The 27,227-nt window shown below is 47.4% G+C and overlaps 1 protein-coding gene across 2 annotated transcripts in view; it reads left to right on the top strand.

Moving 5' to 3' along the window:
- The window catches only part of MID2 (midline 2), a 386,515-nt gene that overhangs the window by 344,567 nt on the left and 14,721 nt on the right, over window positions 1–27,227 (top strand). For both annotated transcript variants that reach the window (XM_025213243.1, XM_006031563.3), the window contains one exon: window positions 16,608–16,815. In XM_025213243.1, the coding sequence (XP_025069028.1) occupies window positions 16,608–16,815 (208 nt within the window). The remainder of the gene's footprint in view (window positions 1–16,607; window positions 16,816–27,227) is intronic.

Genomic DNA, 27,227 nt, shown 5'->3' with positions numbered 1-27,227 from the left:
CTATCGTTGTCCAAGCTTGCGTAGCTGCCATTACTATAATGCTTATAAAGTAACACAGGGTTTGTGCAGGAATCCTTTATCTGTGCTGGCATGGAATCCAACCTTCCTTCTGCCCTTCTGATTCCACTGCTATTTCTGTGTTTCTGGATTGTTGGTGACTCTCCTGGTTAACCTTTAAATTTTTCCTTGAAGCCTCAGCAGCTCTTTAGGGAAAAACAATCCTGTCCCCGCTTTCCTCTGACCCAACATACCCATAAACCCAGTCAGGACTTCCTCCTCTGAGCTTACATGCATTCACTGCAACTGCTGAGACTTTCAAAGGAAGGAAAGTATAACTAAAACAATAAACATCCCTAAGGGTGCATCCCTATACTGTCCAGTCCTAGAGTTGGCTGCTCTCCCACAGAGATCATCCCTGGTTCAGGCACAATGTATAAATGAATAAACTCAGGCGTATAAGGAATATTGCAGTGAGTTGGATTTGCAAGATGAAAGTTATCTGACTGATAAGGCTTCAGTACATGTTAATCAAACCTGACAGCAGAAACTGTCATAACTCCAGTTTGTGACAGGCAACATTGTACTGATGAGGTGTCAGCAAGATGGAAGAACCGTAATAATTTGGGAGCAAAGGCAAAGTGAAGGAGGCTTTGGGGAAGTCAGCAGGTAACTTAGTTGCTGTTCTGCCTCCATTTTTATCTCATGGAATTAAAAGCGCCTCTAGAACAGATAATAAGGAAACAAGTCTGCTCTAGCAATCACTCTCCAGTTGTTGTCAGTGGGATTCCATTAACCTTTTTGCAGCCCAACTGCACTGATATTTTTTCCCCTCTTGCTTTGGGCTTTGTCTTTAAGAGACTTAAATCTCAAAGTTTCCATGTACTATGCAGGAAATGGAGTTAATATACATTCAAAATCACACAAGTCTTGGTATTGACTTTTGGGTTTATATGAGATCAACAGTGATGTCTGATCCTAAACACTGGTATCCAAACCTCTCTTGACAGAACCTGTGTTTTCCTGAACCAGGGTGTTGTTCCTGGATGTTCATGTTTTTGTTAATTCTCAAAGCCTTGATTGTCACTGTCGGTTACCCCCTGGATGTGCCTCTGCTAATTTGGTAAATGCTGCTGAAGTGCCAACAGGGGAGCCCAGAGCAGGGGTTTGAAGTCAATGGGGTTGCCAATCCCTGAGAGTAAGTGAGTTTTCTAGCACCAGAGTGGTATTTTAAGGTAGATCAGATCTTGGAGCAAGTTCTAAGTCAGCATCCCTTTGAAATGCCCTGTCACCCATAGAGGTGTCTGGTATATCAGCCACTCTCTTTAGTAAGCATAATCTCTCATGCCAGTCCTGATTTTGCAGGTGATGCTTAGAGTCTGTGGGATATACCTACACACATATGAAGCCAAAGTTGGGCTGCATTTGTTTGTACTGACCTTACAACTAAGTGATCTTTGTGAAAATGGGACTGGCTATTTCATAGAATCGTAGAGAAGTAGGGCTGGGAGGAACCTCCACTGGACATCTATTCCAACCCTCTGCCTGAGGCAGGATCATCTCTATCCAAACTATTTTATATAAATCATAGAATCATAGAAAATTAGGGTTAGAAGAGACCTCAGGAGGGCATCTAGCACAACCCCCTGCTCAGAGCAGAACCATCCCTAATTAGGTCATCCCAGCTAAGGCTTTGTCTAGCTGGGTCTTAAAAACCTCCAAAGATGGAGATTCCACAACCCCTCTGGGTAACTTGTTGCAGTATTTTACTACCCTGGTGTCCTGGTCCCCTAACCATCTTCATTGCCCTCTGCTGGACTCTCTCCCAATTTTTTCACATCCTTTCTATAATGGGGGGCCCAAAACTGGACACAATATTCCAGATGTGGTCTCACCAGTGCTGGATAGAGGGGAATAATCACTTGTCTTCATCTGCTGGCAACATTCCTACTAATGTGGCCTTCTTGGCAATAAGGGCACACTGATGACTCGTATTCAGCTTATTGTTCAATGTAACCCCAGTCTTCTTCTGCAGGGCTGTGGCTTAGCCAGTCAGTCCCCAGCCTCTACCGGAGCATGGGATTGTTCCAAGTGAAAGACTTTGCTCTTGTCCTTACTGAACCTCGTGATATTTCTTTTGGTCCAATCCTCCATTTTGTCTAGGTTTCTCTGACTCCTAGCCCTACTCTCCGGCATATCTAATACTCCCCCCAGCTTGGTGTCATCTGCAAACATCCCGAGGGTGCACTCCATCCCATCTTTCAAGTAGTTGATGAAGACACTGAACAAAACCTGCCCCAGGACTGACCTCTAGGGCACTCCACTTGATACCGACTGCCACCTAGACATTGAGCCATTGATTACTACTCTCTGAGACCAGTGCTCCAGCCAGTTTTCTGTCCACCTTACAGTCCATTTATCCAGCCCACACTTACTTAGCTTGCCTGGGAGAATGCTGTGGGAGACTGTATCAAAAGTCTTGATAAAAGGAAGGTACACCACATCCACCCGTCTCCCCGCATCCACAGAGCCAGTCATCTCATCATAGAAGGCACTCAGATTTGTCAGGCATGACTTGCCCCAATGAATCCATGCCAACTCTCCCTAATCACCTTTTTCTCCTACAAGTGCTTAGAAATGGATTCCTTGAGAATCTGCTCCATGATTTTTCTGGCGACTAAGGTGGGGCTCACTGGTTTGTAGTTCTGTGGATCCTCCTTCTTCCCGTTCCTAAATATGGGCACTATATTTAAATGTCACCCTTGTTGCTCTCCCCCCTGACCCTAACCCAGAGGTTTTCGACAGGCCTATCTGCAGTTTCACACTGGAGCTCTGAGCAGTCATATAGATCTTATGGCTTTCTTACATAATCTGTATTCTGATCTCTGAGCAAAACCACCATCAACCCTGACACAAGACAAGACACCCTAAGCTGCCAAGGGTAAATCAGAAACACAGAAGTGAATATCCTGCTTCTGTAAAAGGTTGTTAATATATGTTTAAGAGATCTTAGGTAGAGAGCAACACCCATCACTCTAGGGGAAGGTAAAAACCCCCACAGTCCATACCATTCTGACCATGGGGTATAGTTCCTTTCTTACTCCAAATTTAGCAATCGGTCTGACACTGAGTGGAGGGGCAAAACACTTTAGCCAGGAACCTCCAGCTCTAGATCCCTGCAGGAGCACTGGCACACCTCAGTCAAAATCCCTAGCCCTGGCTGTGTCCAACACCCAATATCTGTGAGGAAGGTTTAAAAAAAACCAACCTAAAATCCTGACGCATTGCATTTGGGGGCCGGGTTGGGGGCAGAGTTCCCTTCCAGCTTCATGCAACAACCAGCGGAGCCCAAAAGCATGGGAAATAACTATAGGAAAACATAGGCATAGCTACACTAAATCATCCCTAACCAGTAGCTGTCCCGCCTCTTCTTAAACACCTACAGTGATAAAAGTCCACAACTTCCCTAGGCAGTCTATTCCACTGCCTCAAGTTTTTCTGAATATCCCATCTAAACTTTGCTGCAACTTCAAACCATTCGTCTGCATCCTACTCTCTTTAGCAAGAGAGAAAAGGTATTTTCCCTCTTCTTTATGGCAGCCCTTCAAGTATTTGAAGACTCCTATCATGCCCCTCTTAAGTATTTCTTCCACAAGCTGAACATGCCTAGTTCCTTCAACTTCTATGACTTGCTTTCTAAGCCCTTTATCATCTTTTTTCGCTCACCTGTAGACCCTCTCTGACTTCTCCACCTTGTTTTTAAAAAATGGAAACCCAGACTACACAGAACTCCATTTTGGGACAGAGTAAAGCAGTTTTTTATCCATAACTTCTTCAGAACCTGTCTCCTTCCATTTCTCTGTGTGGGGGAGTATTAAAATAACACTTCAAGAGGAATGTGGACAACCTTGAGAGGGTTCAGAGGAGGGCCTTTCGTATGGTTAGGGGCCTGCAGGCAAAGCCCTGCGAGGAGAGATTGAGGGCCCTGGATCTCTTCAGCCTTCACAAGAGAAGGCTCAGAGGTGATCTTGTGGCCGCCTACAAATTCACTGGGGGGGGACAGCAAGGAATAGGAGATGTTCTGTTGTCCAAGGGCACCCCTTGAAGTAACTAGGAACAAAGCCCACAAGCTGAAGGAGAGCAGATTTAGGTTAGCTATCAGGAAAAACTTCTTTATGGTAAAGGTTGCCAAAATCTGGAATGGGCTTCCAAGGGTGGAGGTGCTCTCCCCTACCTTGAGGGTCTTTAAGAGGAGGCTAGACAGGCACCTGGCTGGGGTCATCTGACTCCAGCACACTTTCCTGCCCAGGGCAGGGGGTCGGACTCGATGATCTGCTAGGATCCCTTCCGACCCTAACATTTATGAATCTATGAGCAGGGGAGTGTGAGGAAGACTAAGCCAACTCTGACCTGCAGCTTGATTTTAAGGCTTCTTAACCCAATTGTCTTGCAAATTGGACACAGAGAAAAATAAATGCTCACTTGCACCAAACAGCACAGACCATAGCAGGTGAGTTGCTTTTCAAAGGCCATATTTTAAAGCTTTCCAGACTTTTCTTATCTAATATTACCCTCGTGTTTGCACCTGACTGACTAATCTGGTTAAATGCAGTTGAAGGGTTGTTGTAGCATGATAGTCCATGAAATATGCAAGAAGCAATCTTTTGTTATTTTGGAGGGGTTGGAGGTTGGTTTTTGGTGATATCTTTTATTGGGAGCCTGTACAATTGGGAGAGATTCTAGACAAGCTTTCAGGTACAAAGTGCCCTGTCATTTCACCTGCTTTGAGCCTCAGTTTCCTCAGCTGAATATGGGAGAACGATACTTTTGGTGGCACCAGCTGCCCTGTTTGACCCAGGCCTGGCTGTTGGCTGCAAGTGGTGCCTGCACTTTCACTGCCAATCCTCAGCCCCTCTGCAGCAAGGGCAAGCACAGATGTGGCACAGAACCAGGCTCTGCAGCAAATGGGAGAACTGTTGCAAGGTGGACAGTACAGCACAGCTCTGTGCCACCAATCCCCCCCCGTGCCAGATCGGACTTCTTTGCGGGCCAGGTTCAGCCCCTAAACTGTAGGTTGCTGACCCCTACTCTAAAGAATTCTGCTCCCCTTTGTGTGTCTAAATGTTAGTTTTCTAGCGGTATTATGTAGCAATTTTTGCCTTTATGCACAGGTAGCAATTCAGCTTCCCCTACACGGTGGAGATGTGTGCGTATGTAGACTGAACATGTGGCATAGGTAGGCTGTATACAGCTATCTATGCAGGCACATTGTGGACATATAGTTGCATCTAAACCCCAAAGATATATCTGGCTAAAAACTCGTGGCTAATGGATGTTAGACGCTTAGTGGTTAGGACATTTGTGAAGGAAACCAGACATCCAGGTTTGAGGCCTCTATGTCCAGAAAGCATCTGAACCTGCATCTCTCTCACTTGCTAACACTGAGTTCTAATCACTACACCCAGCTTAGGCCTTATTGAGCCCCTTCTTTCGAAAATGACTCTCTGGGCAATCAAGTGAAGGAGATGTGGAGGATGAGGAAGAAAACCATGAGCTAGAGGATATGTGCCTCAGTGAGATGGATCTGCTCTGGCAGAGAGCAGGCTAGAAAATGGTCATGTAGATGCACAAAAAACTAGCCTAATCAGTTCATTGCATTCCAAGCTAGACAAACCTCCATGGAAATAATATCTAGTCTTCTCATTGTGGGGAAATTGTAGGATTAAATATATATAAAATTTCTTCCACCACCTAATAGATAATGAAACCTGAGGGAGATTTTAATTTAGCTACTTAGCCACGGCCAATCAAGTTTACTGACAATGAAAGACATTTGATTCCATACCTTAGGGAGCTTTTCAAGCATAGTTGGCTTGATAGACCATTGTGATCTGCCTCCCAAAACCTGCTTCAAAGTGGCTTACAGGGGGTAAAAAAAACGTAGCGGTTCAACTCCTAGAAAATATCTCAGTGTAGGGACCTTCCAGGCAGGCAAATAGCCAGCATAATGGCTCTGCACTAGCGAGCCTCCTATTCCTATTGCAGGAAATAGGCCAGAGGCATTTCAAGGAAGGGAATATAACCAGAGCACAGGGTACTTCAGCTATTGTGTGTTTCCCAGGGCCCACAGTAAGATATGGGAGGCACAGCGTAAGTGTCAGAACCCTCAACTGACCCAGAAGAGGGAATGTTTTAAACCAACCCTTTTCCTTTCCTAGTACCCTGAGCCGGGACTTGTCTTGACTTAGGTTGGAAGCTGTTTGAGGCCAGAACTGTGGAACGGACTGTCTGTGTTTATACAGTAACCAGCACAATGAGACCAGATTCCTACTGGGGCTTCTCTCCACTCCGGCAGCAGAAATTATTGATATCTGGACCCCACTCCACCCTGAAATGGAAGTTTTTGTAGAATCTTGGCAACTACAAATTGAAAAATGTTTAGCTTATTGGCAAAAGTGGAGATTCTATCCAGAAAATGTCACCCTTTTTTTAATATTCAGACATATATCTTTTGCTGAGGAAGTAGCATGGTACAGTTGGAATTGGATTCTATAAACATTGATTTGCTGAATGACCAGGGCCAGGTCATTTCACCTCCTTGAGCCTCAGCTTCTTCAACTGAAGGTGGAGATAGTAACACTTATTCCTCCCCCCTGCCCTTCTTGCAAAGTGCTTTGAGGTACAGTGGTGTGAAGTGAAGGCTCTGTGAACTATGTGGTGAGGATATAGGAGGAAGTGAAGAATTTGAAATGAAAAACCTGTCAACATTGAATTTCTGCACATGGAGATAATGATCCTGGCAGGGTTTTCCACCTGCAGGATGGAAATAGGATATTTTCTTTCAGGCTGATATTAATGGCTCCTTTTGCTGGTGCTGATGCTGAGACTCCTGGGAATTGTAGTCCTACCTCCCACATGCTCCCTTCTTTCCCATGAGTATTGCTCCCTGACTGCACTGCTGACTGCCATGATTCAGTGCAGTTCCTTCATTGAGCTGTCATGGCATCTCTATGGCTGTGGTGCCATGACTGTGGGATCATAGCTTATGGAAGGATTGGAGGCATAAAATACAACTACCAGGAGTCACTAGTGGAGCTCAGCCAGATGGAGACATTAATGATGGCCCAACTTAAAATGTCTCAACATAAGATTTAGATTTCTTCAGGTGTTTACATTCCACAGGAAGTCTCAGTGTTTCAGCTTTTCTTTCTGATTCGACGTGAAAACAAATATCCAAGTATTGGAATTTCCCATGAGAGGGAATGTTCCGTTTTTCAATCATCTCTAGCATTAGCCTATTGTTGGAGGTGGATGGAAGAGAAGCACAACAGGTATGGCTGTCAGCATGCACCAATCATGAGTGGTTGAAAAAAGGTGTAAGGACAGCTCTATTTACAACTAGGAAGGAGCAATGCAGTGGCTCATGCATGCAGATTTCAAGAGGATGCCATCCCACAGATGCATACAGTTGGTCTTCTGCAAGTGTCAAGCCAAAACAGATATCGAGGCTGCCATACCCCCTTGCCTCTGCTGTTTACACGGAGAAGACTGATGGGCCAAGTTATATCCTAGGGAAGGATGGCTCATTATAAGTTGTTCTTATCTCTCCCCCTGCAGTTCATCATGAGTGCAATAACCATTTCTCTTCTGCTGCTGAAGCTGTGTACTGCTGTTGCTAGCACCCCTCCAGCCAGAACCCTTATTTTCCTTGTAATCAGTTCTCATTTTGAAGCAAGAGAAAATTACCAACATTGTAAAAAAAAAAAATAAAAAAAAAAGAAGACCCTTCGGTGAGCCAGTGTTTCACTGTGGGGCCCCTCTGAGCCTTTTGGCCCATTAATCAACAGTTGTCACAAGTCACATTATCATTGATCTTCCATGAAGATTCCTGTCTTCCTGCCTGCCCCTCATTTCAGCCTGAAGCTATTGTAGTCTCAGTAATACCCAGTACTTTAAAATAGTGCCTAACCAAAGGTGTTTACTAAACCCTTGCAACCTGCTTTGATCTAGTCAGGTGCTACTATCCATGTTTTACAGATGAGCAAACTGGGCAGGAAGAGGAGAAGAGAGGTTAATAGCCAAATCTCACTCAACAAATCTGTGACCAAGCTGGGATAAGGACTCTGGTCTCCTGAATGTAGTCCAATGAGATCATGCAGGATCTTTCTTGTATAGTACTCCTACATGGGGCATGACTGCACCCCCAAAGAACTGCTCCAAAGAGTGCTACATCAAAACATGGCACATTTGTTCTGTGTACATTATAACCCAAGAGAATGACAGGTAGCTTCTTCTGGTTAGCACTGGACTCATGCCAAAAGCTCGTGTTGGGATGTGTCTTAGCACCTACCTTGCCCTGGGGCTATGGGTAGCTACAACCCCCTTTACACCTTACAGGTATTGCATAATTAACTAGTTAATTGCATGATTACCTGGAGACCAGCTATGTGTGCAAAGTAGCTATCACACAATAAAAAGTTCCAATTAGCTATAAAGTTAGACCTCAAAAATGTGTGCTAACTTTGTCAGCTGACAGCAAACAGCTATAGGGCTCCCAACCACAGGGGTGCACTGAGCCCAACATAAAACCCGTGGGCCCTGAGGATCGAGATAACCACAATCCCCAAGGCTCAGGGGTGCATGAAACCCCCAGGCCTGGGGATCACAGCTGCTGCAGTCCCTGGGGTTCTGGTGTGTGGGAAACTCAAAGACCCTGAGGGCTCAGTAGGTGTGTAAAACTCCCCAGACCCTTGGGATCAAAACAGCTACAGTCCCCAGGGCTTGGTGGTGCATGAAAACCCTGGACCCTGGAGGTCACTACATAACAATCCCTAGGGTTCCAGGGTGTGGGAAACCCCTCGACCAGGGGCAGGCAATTATTTCAGCTCAAGGGGCACTTACCGAGTTTCGGCAAGCTGTCACCCCCAAAGAAGACCCTCTCCACCCTCAATCCCCGCCCCTTGACAGATGCCCCACCTCCTGATTGCCATCTTGTGACCAGAAGTCCCACCCACTAACCTCTGACCTTTGCCACCATAACTCCCTCCTCTTGACCCCAGAAGCACTGCTTCCAGCAAGGGGTTTTGTCATCTCAGAACCAGAAAAATACCAAATTATATTCTAAAAAGAGAACATGTACAACATCCATTAATTTGATTTCAAAAAAATATTTTTGTCCTGATTTACACGTGTTTGTGTAGTGTACCTAGAGGTGATAGCACAATAGCTTAAAATGAAGTCTTACTCTTGTATATTGTGGGGGGGGTATGGGGGAGTGAGTATAGGTTTGTAGGAGGGTGTGGGGGTGATGTGAGGTGGGGGAGAGCGTGGGGGTTGTGGGTGTGAGGTGAGGGAGCATGTAGGTGTGTATGTGGATATGTGGGGTGTGGGTGGATATGGGGATTATAGGGGGTTGTGGGGGGGAGGTGGCTGAAGTGTGTGAGGGGGTATGGGTGTCTGCATGTATGGCAGTGTGAGGAGGGTGTGGGTACATGTGTATGGTGTGTGCATGTGGGACTCACCCTACGAACAGACACACTCTGTCCCTTCCTCCCTGTACCCACACACATATATACACACACACACACACACACACACCCCCTTCTGCTCCTGGCCCCAGGGTACCAGCACAGGCCCCATGCTCCCATGATCCGGTGATATAGCTGGGAGCCACGTGGTGCTGGAGTAGCTGGTAGCGGGCAGGAAAGCGGGAAAATAGGAGCTACAGGTGGGGGTCGAGTGACAGTGAGCAGGTGCGCGGGAGCACAGTGACAGCTGAGCGGGAGTGCAGGGCCCATGCCAGTATCCTGGTGCCAGCACTGGCGGGGGCCCGGAGCAGGGCAGCAGGAGCATGGGACCCCTGCCCCCCCTCTAGCACAGCTGGTGCTGGACCCTGCACACCACTCTGGGCCCCGCCAGCACTGGCCCTGGGACACTGGTGCCGGCCCTGTGCTCCTGCTCAGTTGTTGCTATGCTCCTGTGAGCCCGCTCACTGCCACTGCCCACTTCCTGTAGCTGCCTTTGCCCTCCTTCCCTGCCCCCCCTACTCCCCACTGTTCGCTCCAGCACCATGTGGCTCTTGGCTGCATGGCCACAACCACAGGACTCAGCAGGAGCTGGCCTGGCCCAGCCCAACCCAGCCCTGAGGACTGGGGCAATCACCCACAGTCCTCCTTTGCCTCCCCGCCCTTACCTGAATTTTCCTCAGGCACAGGGAGGTGGGAACAGTCACAGGATCCCAGGTCAGAAGCGTCTGGTAGGCAGAGGCTTCTGGTTGTGGGGGAGGCAGGGGTGGTGAAGCTGAGGGGGGCGGGGCCAGGCAGGCCTTGTTGCTGGGCTGCAGGGTGCTGCTGCCAGCTTCCCCTGGGTCCTATTGCCCCAGGCTCCTGTCATTTTTGACAGGCTGCCAGGGGCAGATAAATATTAATTTTCTAAATTTTTTAGGGGCCCCGCAGGCCATATAGAATGACTTGGCAGGCCAGATCTGGCCCGGGGCAGGGAGATCACCGCTTCAGTGATCCTGTGGCCCTGTGGGGTTTCCCACACTGCTGGGGCTCGGGGGATCTCCCCTGCAGCATTCAACCCACCCCCAGGGTTTCCTTCACCCCAGGGCAGGGGATCGCAATCCCTCTGCCCCAGGGGTGCATGGGGCACCTCCACAACTGGGAGTTCCTTAACTGGGGTTTGTGGGGCTTCCAACTGCAGGAGCTTGCTTCTTTCTAGTGCTGGGGGAGCCCAGAATTGGGCTTGTCTTGCACTGACAGTAAAGCATGATGGCATCTAATGTGTAATTCCACAATGTGGTATAGGAGGAGGTGCAGTTGTGTGAATCGTGCGTTAGATGCCATTGCACCTTTACCTGCATGTGTAGATGGGGCCTACATTACATATTTATGGCGGTAGTATGTTGAGTGGCTGTGTTGTGGTTTACTGCATGACCTTTCAGCATGCAGACAGGCCCCAGGTGTCCATATGCTGTTGTTACGGTACCTTGAGCCTGGCCAAAGCTGTTAGAATCTCCTTCAGGTACAGTCTGTCCTCTCCCATATTTCTTCAGGGGAAAGAAGTAAATCCTTTTAATGTGTGTTTTCCTTCTAAACTAAGTGCCTTGAGATTCACTGATCAGTTAATTCTCACTGCTGCATCACCTCCCTTGCAGAGGAAGGCCCTGCCAGTAGTAAGGCTCCTCCTCTGAAGAGGGTTGGGGTTAGCACTGTTGCTACAAACACCAAATTTGCTATGAAATGGAATTTTGGGGGAACCAAAATCTTTTGTGAACTTGGGTCAAATTAACAAAATTGTCAATGCAAAAGAAGAGAGGAGAGGGACACTAAGAAACGTTGAAGTATTTTGTTTCACTGTTTCCAAGCTGAAATGTTTCCTTTCAGTGGTTTCAAAATGAAACATTCTTTTGTCTTTTTACCCTCTAACACTTTTCTTTAAAAAATGGTTTACATTAAGTTTTGTGAAACAAAAAGATTTAATAATTCCAAAACTAAAGCAAGCTGTTTTATTTCCTGTCAAACAGAACATTTTAGGTTGATCCAAAACAATCTTTTTTCACAAAAAAAAAATCTGCTTGGGTTCAAGCCAAGCCATTCCCCCACTCCCAGACTTTTGGCGTGAGCACCAGACTGAAAGCTCCAGATTTCTCCCAGTACTAGTTAAGATTTGGCTGTTAGGGGTGAGACGTATTGTAATTGTGGTATCCAAACAGCGGCAGGAATAGAGGAGCTTTCAGACGGCTGATGAGATTTGGCACAGCTGTGTGTGGGGAAATCAGGGCTAGAATAAGTGGGGAGGGAGGGGTAGCTGTGGTATGTGATTGAGGAACATCAGCAAGCTGTATATGTGGAAGGCCTGGTGCAGGACTAGGATGGCCACAGACCCATCCCCAGAATACAGGACATCCCTTTGATGGGGGGAAGGACCACCAGCCTCCTCAGCCAATCAGCAGTGAGGGGTGGAGCCACCACAAAAAAAAACACGTCTGTCCCTCCCTCCCTCCATGGCTGGCTTGGAACCCTGCTTCTCCTGGCTGTGCACTGCCCTACCTCTAGGCACAGCCAATAGAATCACAAGGACAAATGATTGACATGTATCTCCACCAGCGACCTGAATAACAGAATATTTTTGCCGTCCATTCTTCATTTAGAAAGGGACAGGGAACAAAGGGTTTAAAAACAGGACAGTCCCATATAAAACAGAACCAATGGCCACCCTATGCAGGACCAGCACCTGAAGTGCACTGGCAACACCAGTTTGCACAGGGACTTCCAAGCCACACCGGTGCCATTAGGGACTCGCTTTCCTGAGCAGTAATCCAGGGATCCTGGTTTTCTCTGGTTTAAAAAAATCCCTAATTCTCGATTAAAAAAATGTAACCCCAAATCCACATTTTTCTGTGATTTCAATGAAACACCACTAATATATAGATAAGTATATAGTGGTGTGCCGCAGGGCACTAAGATGTGCCTGCTCCTTTAAGGGCAGAAACTGCCTAGAGAGAGGGCCCTAGGAGCCAGACAGAACACCCAGAGGTGCAGGTTGCCATGGCAGCAAGATAATGAGGGAATTAGCTGGCATCTGCACCCAGTCAACTGGCTGAAAGAAGGCAGGGCCCTGGGCACATATAAACCCCAGGTCTGGGACTAGAGGCTGTTAGTTCCCCAGCATCTGCCAGGGGAAGGAGTTCCTGCAGAGAAGAACTGCCCAGAGACGCTGTGGCCGCCTGATATGCTGCTTACAGGACTAATGGAGTTCCAGGAGACCATCAGGTACCCTGGGCTGTGAGGCACTTAATGCTCAGGGAGACCTTTGCCTCTTTTAAAGAGACAGAGTGTACCCTGCACTGTTTGTATTACATTACAGCCCAGGAGCTCATACTTTGGTTGTTGTTTGTACACTGGTGGACTGGGAAGAGCCTAATAGGAGAGGAGGAGGCCTCATTGGGGCGCACAATTGTGTAGAGCCCCAGTGCCAGGGAAGGTGCAGTCTCAGGGGCTGTGGAGAGCCCGGTGCCAGGGAGGCGCGAGCTGCAAGGGGTCAGAGAGCTCAGCACCTGTGGGGCACGAGCAGCAACAGCCAGGGGCCCAGTAATAAAAGGAGTCTGTGGGCTAGTGTCTCAAAGCCAGGCCCAACACAGTGGGTCTAGGTGTTGTCCCCAACGGACAGTGTGAGTTCGTGCCCGGTGCGCTATTGCCAATGAACACACAGGGGTGGAGGATCCAACTTAATCTTTATTGTTTCCAGTCTGCGCAGAGAGGGGTGCTTGGCAATCGTTTGCAAAGCAAGCACCACCGGTTTCTACCTTTGGGTACCTTTTATACATATGTTTGCAAGTGTATCACTCAGTGATTGGTTACAAGCCACTGACATAAGACGTTCTCTACTGAGCATGTCTCTATACCTATGTTTTAGCCATGTATTTCATTTACATACATATATGTTTCATTAACATACTTTTGCCCTGCCCAGGGGTGTGATTTTTAGCATTATAATGAGACCTTTTTCTGAACTTCTTGCTATCTTACAAGTGTCAGGGAGACATTATCCTGCTGGTGTTAGGGAGGCATTCCAGGAATCCTCCGCATCCCACACGCTGTGCTCTGCAAGCATCTCTTAACACACACATGCCACACCCCTCCCAGCATCAGTAAGTTGCCTTAAGTATTCAGTTAGATATAGTTTGCAAAAGCTAGATATACCATAAAAAAGATTACATCACAGGCTAGAAGGCGTAGCCATATCAAAGGGGCGGAGTCCAAGTAGGCCAAGGCCCCAAAAAGCATAACAGCAGTGTGACACCCGCAAGGCATGGGGCATGGTAAAGGGGTGGTTGGAGCCATGCATCTAGCCCATAAGGCTTGGGGTGACCCCTGAGTCACCTACCAAGAGCGGGGCCCGTCAAGGGGATCAATAACCTGCAGGGTTTAGGGGGGTCCATCAGGACCGTGACTGAGCTGTAACTCGAGGACAGCCTCCCTATTTATTACTTTAATCAGCAAGATGTGGCAGGAAAGACAAGAGGGTGCCCTCAGGGCAGAGCTTGCACGGTCACAGAGCCACCAGGGGCATCATGGCCACCCCTGAGGATCTTGCATCGAGACAGGTGTTTCATTTAAATCATGGAAAAATGTGGAATTGGGGTCACTTTTTTTTTAACTGAAAATTAGGAATTTTTTTAAACCAGAGAAAACCATGATCCCTAGCAATTATACACTACATGTTTGAAGTGCAGTCATGTTTGAGTGCTTTGTGCGTGTTTTCTGCTCTGGGAGCTGCTGTTGAAACTTTAGATAGCCTTATCAAATCTGGAGAGCAGGGGAATTCTGTGCTATCTTTACAAGTATCTTTGCAATATATTCCCCACCTATCCCCTAAAGAAATGAAACTCAGAAACTGTTGCTTTGTAAGAGTTTGTATTGTGATGAGGCTGTACAGAGTCAAATAAGTCATTACCTTTCTCTGGTACAGAATCAGATGCTGTTCATTTATAGCAGGAAGAATATATATTTTCCAGAATAGCAAAGATCAGAGGCTTCCAGAAAATCATTACCGTTTATTGTTGATGTTATAGAGCTAGTTCCCAGAAAAGACAATTCTGGATTGCGATGTGTTACAATACAAGTGAGGCCAGATGCTCCCTGACTGTAATGAATCTTCAGAAGGGTTTTATCAAAGCAAGCAGAAGAGTGAGTGTGGCTCAGTTAGGAAATAGCTTGGTTTTTGTTGACTGGTAATGTTATAGAGGAATTTCAGTTGTGTTTCCAAGCAGTGTTAAAAGACCTGGAAGATCCTTCAAAACCTGTCCTGTTAATTGAGAATGCTGGAGTCTGCATTCTCTTTGGCTAGGTATAGACATTCAAAAAACCCAAGGCAGAATTGATCTAAGCTTTGTGGTTTTGTGTAAGCTGCGTAATTTAGATCGGTAGTGAGCAGAATGCACATCCGCTCTTTATGGAGGGGAGTGAGAGGAGGCAAATCTTAGGCCAGGTGCTGCCATTTTTTAACTAGTCCATGCATGCTGAACTGTTCTGAACAGGTTGAATTGTTACAGAACAGAAGTTCAGCACGAACTGGTGAACTAATTTCTGATCAGTATGAACTGGTTTCTGATCACTTATTACTGGTGAAAGTTAATGCCACAGAGCTGAGGAAGTATCAGCTTTTGAGTAGGGCCTCAGAGAACCTGAACTCCATTTTATGCCTTTGATTTGTTGCTGTAAGTAGAGTTACGAGCACAGACTGTTATGTGTAGGCAACACAAGCTAAGATTTTCTGTTGGCAATGGATCAAGTCCTGAGAAAATAGAGGCATGTTTTCTGTAAAATATAATAACAAAATATGTGCCACATAGGAGTAACCTGCACTTGCTGGAGGTGAGTATGTGAGGATAAGTTAGATGCTGCAATATTTTTTTTATGATTGAGTGAAATTGCACCAGCAATCAGACATACTCAGATTGCATTTAAGGGCCCATTCTCATTTTAGTGTTCCCATATAACTCTCATTAAGAGTACAGATCAAACTACTTAGCTAGTCTAGATTCTGTTTTCACTTCTCTTCACTTCCATTATGTGGAGCCATTCCCTTATTTCCTTTAGAGCACTTTTCACACTCTCCAGAAGGCCAAAGAATGCTGTTCCTACTGTGAGGATATGGTTGTTCCCAAGGTTCTGTAATTCCCCCTGTCCCTCCTAGCATCCCTTTTGAGATGATCATAGCATGTACTACTGATCAGCAACACAGCATTCTTCATAGTTGGATCATGACAGATTTACAAAAGAGGCTATTGTCCACATTTTGCAAGCAGGGAGGCTGAAAGGTTAAGTGTCTCATTGAGAGGCACCCAGCAAGTCTGAAGCAGGCATCCTGAGTCCCAGTCCTGTGCCCTGTCCACTAGACCTCTGGATAAGCAAGAGTTGTTTATACACTTGAAGATAAATGTCTCCCTGCTGAAAATCAGAAGCTTAGAGGAATGTTTCCACCCTTTCTGCAATGACTAACACGTGTATCATTTGAATAAATACTATAATTAAATGTATTTCCCTCTAAAGCTCCACTTTTGGTGTGACTCAAGAACTTCATAGGCTCTGTGGTAGCTTCTGCAGAAGGGTGAAATCCAGCCCTACTGATTCTTATATGTAAAACACTAGGTTTCTCTCAGTTTGTTACCACAAGACATTTTGAACTATAAACCTTGGCAACAATAACCTTGTACTCACTCACTCACCAACACAGTTGTGTGGGAAGAAATTGAGTCTTATGCTAGGTTTACAGACAACACTGGAGGGGTCTTTTGCACTGCAATCAGCTCTTTACAGTAGACTGAGGCAGGCAAATGAGCCTTGGCCTAATGGAAAGCAACCAGTGCTGGGGCAACTTAGAGTTCTTGGAGTTTGCTAAAGTAGACTGTGGTTGTATGAACATTCTGGTATGTTGATGAGAGAGTGAAACACTCTGGCCAGTGCATTTTATTCTCTGACTTGGTATAATGGGCAGAAGAGAATACGTAACAATGCAAACACGGGCTTGCCTGCCAATATTCAGCCTGTGTAGTGGGTGAGGGAGCAATACTAACCATCACTGTGTTTCTGTCTTCCTTGTAGGTCAGCCCTTCAAGCTGGACCCCAAGATGACTCACAAAAAGCTGAAAATCTCCAACGATGGGCTGCAAATGGAGAAAGATGAGAGCTCCTTGAAAAAGAGCCACACGCCTGAGAGGTTCAGTGGTACTGGGTGCTATGGTGCAGTGGGCAACGTATTCATCGACAGTGGATGCCACTACTGGGAGGTGGGGGAGGGCTCCTCAACCTGGTAAGCAGATCTTCCTGTTCCATGCCCCTTCTACAAGCAGAGGGATCACCCTGGTGTACATATGCCTGACGTGCAGCAGGCTTCAGCCTCTTCACCTCCTCCTCTAGAACCTCGTGTTGAGGTTCTGGCTGCACTGCTCCCCATACTTTTTCATTTATGCACTCCCCATCCATGGCCCCACCATGTCCCAACACCTCCTGGTCAACCTCCTCTTGGCCCTGGCTAACCTCACAATATAGCCGACCGGGAAGGAAGCTTTGGTTGTAAGAACCCCTAAGACTGCAGGGCTGTTTTTTTGTCCCTCGTCCATTCATGTCTCTGGAAAGAGTTTCATTGGGCAATGCCCACTGTCTCCTTGGACTCATTCAAGGGCTAGTGGGCACTGTCTGGTGTTTTCTGCTCCATGTCCCCCTTTGGTGTACTTGTTATAAACCTATGACCCTTGCTCCTTTTCCCTGTTTTTCTCTTGTTTGTCCCAAGAAATCAGTTGTTATGTCTTCAGTGATCTCCTTCCTAAGGGAGGATTATAGTTTGACTTGGTGGGCCTAGGCCTATGCCCAGTGGCATAACAAATAGGCCTGTTCCCTCCCTGCCCCCCTCTCCTTGTCCTTGTCCTAACACATCTTCAGGAATATTATCAGTACTAAGGGAACCCTGGTATCCAAGTTCCTGTAGAAATACGAAAGCAACCCAGCAATATTGTCATAAGGCTTACAGAGGATCCATAGTTTTTCCCACCCAGGAACTCTCAGGTCAGACATACTCAAATTGCAAAGCAAAGCATTTCTAGGTTTTTAGATTGCTTGTGCTGAACTCCTGTCTCAATGCATTTTTCCCCACTTGAAAAGATCCTCCCAGAGGAACTCAGTGGGCTATTTTAGGTGATCCACAAAGCAAGATGGTTGCCAGCTTCCTGTCCTACAGCTGCGCCAGCTCCTCAGGACTTGAGTGTAAAGGCTTATTTGCCTTCGTAACCACTGTTGTATTGACTGAGATATGAGGAGGAAAACGGTGCTGCTGATCTGCCCCTAGACATGTTGTTGCTACCCAAGCAGTGTTACATGAGCCCCAGTATTTTTTACTCTGGGCAACCATGACCTGCTGCTGTTCACATAGCTGGCTAAGTTTCCTTCATATGTTTTCATTTTGTTTGCCTTACCATAGCCTCCAGGGGATTGATTTCTCACTACTCTTCTCTGAAGCCACCCATGACAGCAAGCATAGCTCTGTTTTCCATGGGGCCAGGCTTTAAGGATTGCTCTGGGGATGTAACCCCCAGAGCAATCCGTAAAGGGATTTAATCCTTAATGGGATTAAATCCTTAAAGGGATCAATGGTCCCTTGTATTGTTTTTACTCAGAGTTTTTCTGACACTGGCACATATGACTTTTCTGTATATTCACAAAGCTAAATCCAGGTACAGGCACTCCTACCCTAGCCTTCTGCTAGTGGAACAAATGTGAGAGCACAGGCTGCAGAAATCTGTTCGAGGCACCTTGTGAAGCTTGGCAGCAATAAATTGTTGTCCCCTCTTCTAGTGCACCAGGTGTTCCTTCCAAGCATGGTTCAGGAGTAGCACAGTTTAATTGGCTTGGTTTAAAAGTCACTCTGGGCAGTAGAAAATACAGCATTGGGGATTTGAGGTTAATAGAGAGTGGAGCATCATTTTTGAGCAGCAGCACAAGTGGAGTGCAGGATAATATGGAATGCAACTCGTACTTAAGTAGGTATCCTCGGGAATGTTTAGAGTAATATAGACTGAAGCAGTGATCCTAGGTAGTGTCACAGGGGACCATACAGGGTAGTATGATATTTGGGTTGCATTGTGAATAGTATCTTCTCTACTATTTGTCTCGTCTGGGAGTTTACAGAATTAAAATGAATGTGGTTATATAATTAAAATCTAGAAGAGAAACAGAGGGAAAGAAATTTGATGTATAGTTAAGAGAGACTGGAACTGTCTCCTGGGGAGATTTTGTAGACCTGGGGAAATATCGTACATGGCTGGGGTGGGTCAAAGGAGACCCTCCCTCTGGCAGCTCATTGTTTTTCAGGCCAGTTTACTCCATGAACAGACACAGAGCCAGCCTTAGGGAAAATGACTCCCTGGGCAAACTCCCCCCACCACCAGCACCTCTCCTGGTGGCCATGGCCCAGCAAAGAGCAGCAACCCTGAGTAAAAGGTGCTGGCAGTGGTACCCAGGCAAGATAGCTCCCACTTCAGCTCAGAGCCCATTGAGAAACACTTGAAACCCACAGCAGTGGTGCTGAGCATGCAGGCAAGCAAAAGACAGTTGGAGAGCACAGCACAGGCTCCCTAAATGCTGCACCTCATCCTCTGCCGCTCCCCCACGTGTGCCAGCTGCCCGCTGCCAGCCTCACCATCACCACCGCCCTGCACCATGTCTTCATCCTCGTGTATCTTCCTTGGTGAAGGCCCTTCCTAGTGAGGTGGCTGCTGTGCACTGCCCGGGCATGGTGGTGAGGGCAACAGGAGTTGGGGAAGTGCTGTTGCTCTGCAGGCAGCCGCTAACTGCAGTGAGCCTGGCTGGGGACTGCTGTGCACAAGCTCCCTGCCACCACCGCCTCTTCCACCACCGTCACCTCCTCTCCCCTCCCCACCTGTCCATTCTTATTGCCACTGCCACTCACCACCACAGCTGAGAGGTTGGCAGCCAGCCAGCTCCTACTGGAGGCAGAGGGGTGAGAGGAAGCTGCCTAACTCTAGAGGAAGGGAGGCTCGCAGCCCACAGAGACAGGAGGGAGGTGGGTGTCCTCCCTCCACTCTGCCACCCGATGCCCCCTCCCTCCCTCCCTCCCCCTGAGGGCAGCCTAGCTGGCTTGGCAGCAACTGGGAGGGCCACAAGGGCTCCCTAGGGAAACAGGTAACACTGTATGTGTGGTGCCCCTCCTGACCACAGCGTTCTGGGGAGTCAGTCACCCATGTTGCCCACCCCTAAGGCTTGCTCTGGACAGGCATAAACCAGCTTCACACAAAGGAGATAATCTAAGCCATAGCATACAAGCTGTAAAGGTGATGCGCATGGTGCCACAGAAGAAGCATCTGACCATAATAATACCTCCTAGGCCTTCCATTATGGAGTGCCAAGCACTTCCATAGGTAGGTGGTGCAGAGGGTGAAGTGACTCGTGATTAGTAGCAGAGGCAGGAAGAGACTCGGGGATGCAGAATTATAAGGTGTTTATACACATGCTTCAGGAGTGGCGGGGGGGCGCTTTAATTAGAGTGGATCCAAGAGCCGCTCTAATTAAAGCTCCTGGAGAATCACATGTATCAGCATCCCCACACTGAATAATGGTGGCAGGAGTGCTTTAACTAAAATTTGTCTAACGAGCTTTAGTTAAAGTGCCCCTGTCACCATTTTTCAGCGCAGGGATGCTGATACATGTGACAGTGGAGTCTGATGGAGCGCACTAATAACCACACTCCGTGATACTTGATGCGCTTTATGGGAAACCCTTGCTATTTGCAGGTTTGGCATTCATGGTTTCAAATATTCGTGAATGCTGAACCCACATGTTAAATACACTTTATACACTTACAGGAGTTCTGCACTTGCTGCCGCCGCACTCCCACTGCCACGTTCCCACTGGAGCTGCCGGAGCCGTGCCACCTCCCCAGCCGCCGGGGGCACTGTGTTCATGAACACAGACCGCGTTCATGAATGCAGTGCCTTATTCGTGTATTTCGCCATTTGTGGGGGATACGAGAACATATCCCCACGAATGGTGAGGGTCACCTGTAATTACAGCACGTCGGAGCAGCCTCAGTGCACGTGCTTAGGCACCCATAGTGCTCTACCTGGCTTGCGGGACCATACTGCCCCCTACCTGTTCGGACCAGGCAAAGCAAGTACTTTGCCCTAGTGGTGCTTGCAGGTTCTTGGGGAGGAGCAGGAGAGAAGTCTAAAGCAAATGGGGAGATTAGGGAGCTAAAGGTACAGAAAAGAAGATATCTTGGAGACATAGGGCTGGCTAAGATACTTGGCAGGGAGGTACCAGCTGCATGGGGTTGCAGGTGTAAGGGACCAGACAGACTGGGCAGTAAGGAAAGGACTGCTGAGTCTGCTGCTGCCAGCTGTACAAGTGGCAAAAATGTGCATATAACCTTATAGGCTATGCAGCACTGAAGGCAAAGGACTCCACAGGCTTGTGGGCTTTAGCATTTCAGGATCTTCTTCCCTACAAAGGGGCTTCCAGTGCTGACAAGTCAGTGCTTCAGGGGCTTAAAAATCTAAGAGAGACTGTATTTTCTAAACTACATTGCCAGGGAGAGTGTGTAGCTGTCTGTGCTACTGTTCCCATGCTAGTAAAGGGGGCTGTCATCCCAGGGCAGGCTGAGCGGTCTAGGGAGTTACCCTGCCCTCTACCCTCTTAGTTGCCTGCCCTCCACTGCACAGGACTACAGGGATGCTACTGTGCAGGTTTGGAAGAAGACTTGTTTATTGTAATGTACTTCAAGCCTCCAGGGGGAAGCATAAGGATATTCATCTTAACAGTAAAAATTCAAGGGGATGCGTTATTTCATGTTGCTCTGCTCTGGGGTATGATGAAAGGCACCAGGCACTTTATTTGAACATCTCAGGCTTGGGAACCAGAACACTTCACTTCCAAAATCACTTTCCAGTTGACTTTACTTGTGAGAAGACAGGCAGCTGGCCTCTCCCAGAAGAGTACTAAATAAAAACACCATGACCCTATCTGGGGTCCTCTGGATTTGACCGCTGAGCTGAACTCTTGTGTCTGTAAGATATTTGGAGTGGTACTGAAACTAGAGGAGGGAGGTGGCCCTAGTCAGCTGCCTGCAGATACCTGCCAAGTGGCTTTGTTGCAGGAAGCAGTAATCCCACTTCTCTGTGCTCACCTGACAGGCTGCACTCCCTCTAGGTGTTACATCAGTGTGAAGCAGCAACTCTTAAGCTGCAGTAAGATCAGCCCCTCTGTCTGCTCCCTTAAATCAGGTTTTAATCACTGCTCTTGACCAAGCTTGGAGTAGGGAATCCACAGAGAGGTTTTAATTGACCGGGATGATTATTTTATGTGATGCGTAGCACTGGAAAACAGTGTTCCCTTTGTCTCATTGTTTCTGGTGAATTGGCTCAGAATAGGTGTGCATTCCTATCTGAGAGGTCAGGGAGCTCTTATTGCAGCTCTCAGGAGTGTGGCTTTAATTTCTCATAGAGCTGTAATAAACATCTCAAGAAGGGACTGTGGCAATCTCCTACAATGCCAATGGCCCTGCTCTCAGTAAAGTCAGCAGAGTGGATTTAAGCACTGCTGTTCTGATTTAGTAGCACCCTTCATTAAATTATCACCAGTGGAAATGGCTGCCTCATGTGCAGGAAAGAAAAACCCCTGGCTCACAGGATCAGAGGTTCAGGGAGAGTGTTTCTCTCAGTCTTTGAATAGAGCCTGTGAAAGTAACACCCAGCATACTGTACTCACACAGAGACCAACAATTCTCTCAGCCTTCTCTCCAGCCTGTCAGCTATTCTGAGCTCAATGCCTTCCAGGCTGCTTCTGTACCATATACCAAATGTGTTGAATGTGCAGATGGAGACTACTACAGCTCCTCATCTTCCCAGCAACATACAACTTCATCTCCAGCAGCTCCTCTCAGAGTTGCCTCCACAGAACTGTTGCATTCAAGAGAAATGTGTGTCCATCTTTTGGATGTTTCCTTCTGAGCACAGTTTGATGGGCCAAGCCCTACTGTGGCCAAACCACAGGATGTGCTGTTGCAGGGTCCTCCCACTGTGGGTGCCCTGTTGGGACAAGGTTGAATTCCAACCAGTAGCCTCACTTGCCCTTGGCAGCATGCATACTGGCAGGCAGCTGAGCTCATCCTTTCATCCTCAGTAATACTCTGAATGTGACTTTTGTCATGGTAGCGTAGAGAGATTCTGCTTCACTGCCAGTGCTGAGGGAACAAGGTCTTCATAGTGACCTATCCTGGGTGGGCAAGCAACAGTCCCACACCAGCCTCAATCTCTGAGCCACAATAATCTACCAGTAACTCATATAGCACTTGAAATTTGTTAAGAACAATAAACACTCCTTAATGAGTAGCTTTTGTGCTGGCCTGATTCTTTTCCAACCAAAGTCCAAGGCAGCAGCAGAGGAACCTTTCAGTGTTTTCAGTATCTGGTCAGTAAAACCCATCTGACCAACAGCAGAAGTAACCTAAAGAACATGCAAGGCAGCATTTTTTCTTTTCTAAAAGCTTCTCCCAGTATCTAAGAAAAGCAGAGTCTGTAATGTACCGTCTAGCACTGCGTGGGAGAGGGAGCTGCAAAGCAGCAAACAGCCTGGCAGTTTGATTTGTAAGTTGTTCACAGGAAGTTGAATTTTATTAGAACCCTTCCTTAGAAATGAATTCATTTTCTGAGTTTTTGTCAATGACTGAGTGGCTTGGTCCTTTTGGCAGAAGAAATTCCTTTCAGATGTACAGCAGTGCCATGGCTTCTGTATAAAGATACGCACTATAAACACAGCTAGATGCTGGAAGGAAGTACAAGTCTAAATGAGTTGGCTACAGCCATGACTCAGAGTGAGCTTGGAGGCTTGTGTCATATTGAGGTTGACAAAAAGGGTACATTGATCAAAGGCACAGCAGGGCCTGCAGCTTTCTGCAGCCCACAGTAAAAACTCTCATCTCACCTCTGCTCAGCCCCCACACACAGCTAGCCAGTGTCTGCCTTTGCCCCATCACTCATTGTCAGCAAGGACAGGGCTATATTTGGTGCAAGTTAATATTGCTGATTTGCCAAGTTTCTCAATGGGAAGAGAGCAGCCTCAAACCCACTCCCCCTTTGCTGAGTACAGACAGCATTCTCACCTCTGTTGGTCTGAAGGAGTGACAGGTGCCTGTTCCTGCAGTGAAAAGCAAATCAAACAATGATAGCAGGAAATGGAGCTGCTTTTTGGCGGGCAGAGTTTCAGTGGCCTGCAGGCTTTAATGACAGGCTGGTGAGTGGTGGGGGTGAGGGGATGCCTGCAGTTGGTGACATTTCGGAGTTATTTGAACAAAAAATGTAACCTGTGTTGTTCACATGGTAGTTACCTTGCAGAATATAACAAAAGACCAAGCTGCTAGGGAACAAGGTTCCCCTAATACACAACAGGAATTGGGTATTCTTCCCATGTCCAAATCCTGACTTAGCTGTACCCACAACTGTGGGTATTAGATTTTTAAGGAGGGCACAATCCCATAGTTCAATTCTAGCACCTCAGTGTATAGGTGACTGGTAGAGGGTGCATGGGGGTGCACATGCCTCCTCCCCAATGGGGCCGGTGCCTCCTGTAACGACTGATGCTGTCGGCAGGGCTGGTGCCTCCCCTGACAGGGCCACTACTATCAACGGTTTCTGCAGGTGCCCCCCCAGATTCAGGCGGCACCAGTTGCTCATGCCTCAGTGGTTAAGGCATTCACCTGGGAAGCTGGACACTTGGGGCACCTAGATTCATAGATGGTAAGGCCAGAAGGGACCTCAGAAGATTATTGGGTTCAGTCCCCTGCACCAAGCAGGAAAGATAACTAGGGGTCAGGTGACCCCAGCAAGGTGACTGCCTAGCCTCCTCTTGAAGATTTCCAGGGTAGGTGATTGTACCACCTCTGGAGGGAACTTATGCCACAGCCTGGACCCCCTGACTGTGAAAAAGTTTTTCCTAATGTTGAGCCTGAATCGATCTTCCAGGAGTTTGTGGCCATTACTCCTGGTTTTCCCCTCAGGTGCCCTGGGGAACAGTTGCTTATCGAGCCCATGGTGTACTCCCCTAGTGTAGCAGTAAGCTGCTACCAGGTCCCCTCGCTGCCTTTTCCTTAGGCTGAAGAGTCTCAGGTCCCTCAACCTTTCCTCGTATGGCTCGTTGTATAAGACTGTGATCACATGAGTGGCTCTTCTTTGGACTCTCTCAAGCTTGTCCACATCCTTGTTAAAGTGCAGTGCCCAAAACTGGATGCAGTACTTCAGCTGCGGTCTCACCAGTGCTGAGTATAGTGGACGAATCACCTCCTTGGTTTTGCTGGAGATGTATCGATTGATGCATGCCAGAGTAGTATTTGCCCTACTGTCTACAGCATTGCACTGCTGGTTCATATTCATACTGTGGTCTTTTATTACCTCCAGGTCCCTTTCATTCATGGTGCTAGTCAGTTTGGTGCTGCCAAGCCTGTAGGTATGTTGGGGGTTGCTTGTCCCGAGATGGCACATTTTACATTTCTCGATGTTGAACTTCATTAGATTCCAATCCACCCAACTTGCTAGCCTGTCTAGGTCTGCCTGTATCTGTAGCCTATCTTCAAGCATGACCACACTTCCCCATAACTTGGTGTCATCCGTGAACTTGGCCAGTGAGCTCTTCACCCCCACATCCAAATGGTTAATAAAGATGTTGAAAAGTACTGGACCGAGCACCAACCCCTGCAGGACACTACTGCCCACTTCTAGCCTGGATGACACAGATCCGTTCACTACGACTCTCTGGGTCCTATCCTGCAGCCAGTTTCTCACCCACCTGACTGTCTCGGAGTTAAGTCCACAATCCTCCACATTTCTTGTGAGAACATTGTGGGATACTAGATCAAAGGCCTTTTGGAAGTCAAGGTATACAATGTCAACCTGCTCTGTCGTATCCAGGTGGCAAGTTACCTGGTCATAGAAAAAGATGAGGTTGGTAAGGCAAGACCTGCCCGCAACGAAGCCATGGTGGCTGTCATTCAGAATCCTACCTTCTGCAAGCTTATCGCAGATAGACTCCTTGATGAACTTTTCTAAGATTTTCCCTAGGATGGAAGTTGGGCTGACTGGCCTATAGTTACCCGGGTCCTCCCTCCTGCCTGTCTTATGGATAGGCACAACATTGGCCCTCTTCCAGTCCTCAGGCACTTCTCCAGAGTGCCACAAGTTGAGGAAGAGTTTTGCCAGGGGTTCTGCAATAACTTTGGACAGCTCCTTCAGCACTCTCGGATGAAAATTATCTGGTCCTGCTGACTTGTATACGTCTAATTTTTTTAATTGGTCGTACACCAATTCTACAGCAATAGTAGGAAGGTGATTATTCCCATCATGCTCATCCTATACTCTACCTGGCATGGTTTTCCCCTTGGTCCAGTGAAAGACTGAGGTGAAGTAGTCATTCAGGAGTTCAGCTTTCTGCTGGGAACCAGTAACCAGCTGTCCTGAGATGTTGAGCAATGGCCCCACACTCCCATTTGTTTTCCTCCTGTTCCCTATTTACCTAAAGAAGGACTTCTTATTGTCCTTGATCCCTGTTGCTAATCTAAGTTTGGTTGCTGCTTTAGCTTGTTTTATCTGTTCCCTGAAAATGCAGGCCATTGTGGAATAGTTCTCCTTGGGGCCTACCCCGAGCTTCCATTTTTTATAAGCCTCTTTCTTCTTTCTTAAGAGGACCATGATTTCCCTGTTTAACCAAGAGGGCTTCCCAACCCTTCTGTTACCTTTACTCTGCATGGGAATGAACTTCTTTTGTGCTTCAAGGATTGTGTCCTTAAGGAGCAACCACTCTTCATGCATACCTTTTGCCTTCAGTCCCTGGTCCCACAGCACTTACCCTACTAGTGACCTAAGTTGCTGAAATTTGCATTTTTGAAGTCCAAGACTTCAATCCTGCTATAAGATTTGTCTGCCTTACGTCAGACAGTGAACATGATGGTTTCAAGGTTGCTGTTGCCCAGACTTCCCTCTATATTTAAGTCAGTCACCAGGTCATCTCCTTTGGCCCAGACCAAGTCTAGCAGAGCGTGACCTCTGGTGACCTATAAATATGCCAGATGCCTGTTCCAATGCATGCTAATTAGCACGCATTGGAACAGACTCAGTTTATCAAGCCTGCTAAAGTGTACTAATTAGCATACTCCAGCAGCCTCATTGTCATGTGTATTCAGCATCCCCACACTTCAAAACGGTGGTAGAGATGCTTAAACTAAAGCTCGTTGAACAAACTTTAGTTAAAGTTTACCCACTGCCATTTTGAAGTGGTGATACTGAACACAAAAGACATTGTAGGCACTTTAATTAGAGAGGCTTCTGAGAGCCACTCTAAGTGCCCCCCTGCCCACCCCAGAGCACATGTAAAGATGCCCTAGGGTTCTAGTTCCCCCTTGCCCACAGAGAGGTAGAACCTGCATGCCTTTAACTTCCCCAGCACAGTGGGGGGAAGTTGGCCAATGTGGCCAACCCACAGCCTGTGTGTGTGATACGTGGCAGACTGGGGAGGGGACAGGCACCATAGAGATAGATAGGGCAGAAAGCAAAGCAGTAAATCAGGCAGGAAGCACAGGGAAGGAAACAGAAAGAGCCAAAGATCAGGCAGGGGAAGGGGATCAGAGTGGCCCTTGGGAAGGAAGTGGGGTTAATTTGTGGCACTCCT

Source organism: Alligator sinensis, unplaced genomic scaffold (assembly GCF_000455745.1).
Source record: "Alligator sinensis unplaced genomic scaffold, ASM45574v1 scaffold414_1, whole genome shotgun sequence".
NCBI classification, from domain to species: domain Eukaryota; kingdom Metazoa; phylum Chordata; order Crocodylia; family Alligatoridae; genus Alligator; species Alligator sinensis.
This window is presented reverse-complemented; position numbering and strand designations above follow the sequence as displayed.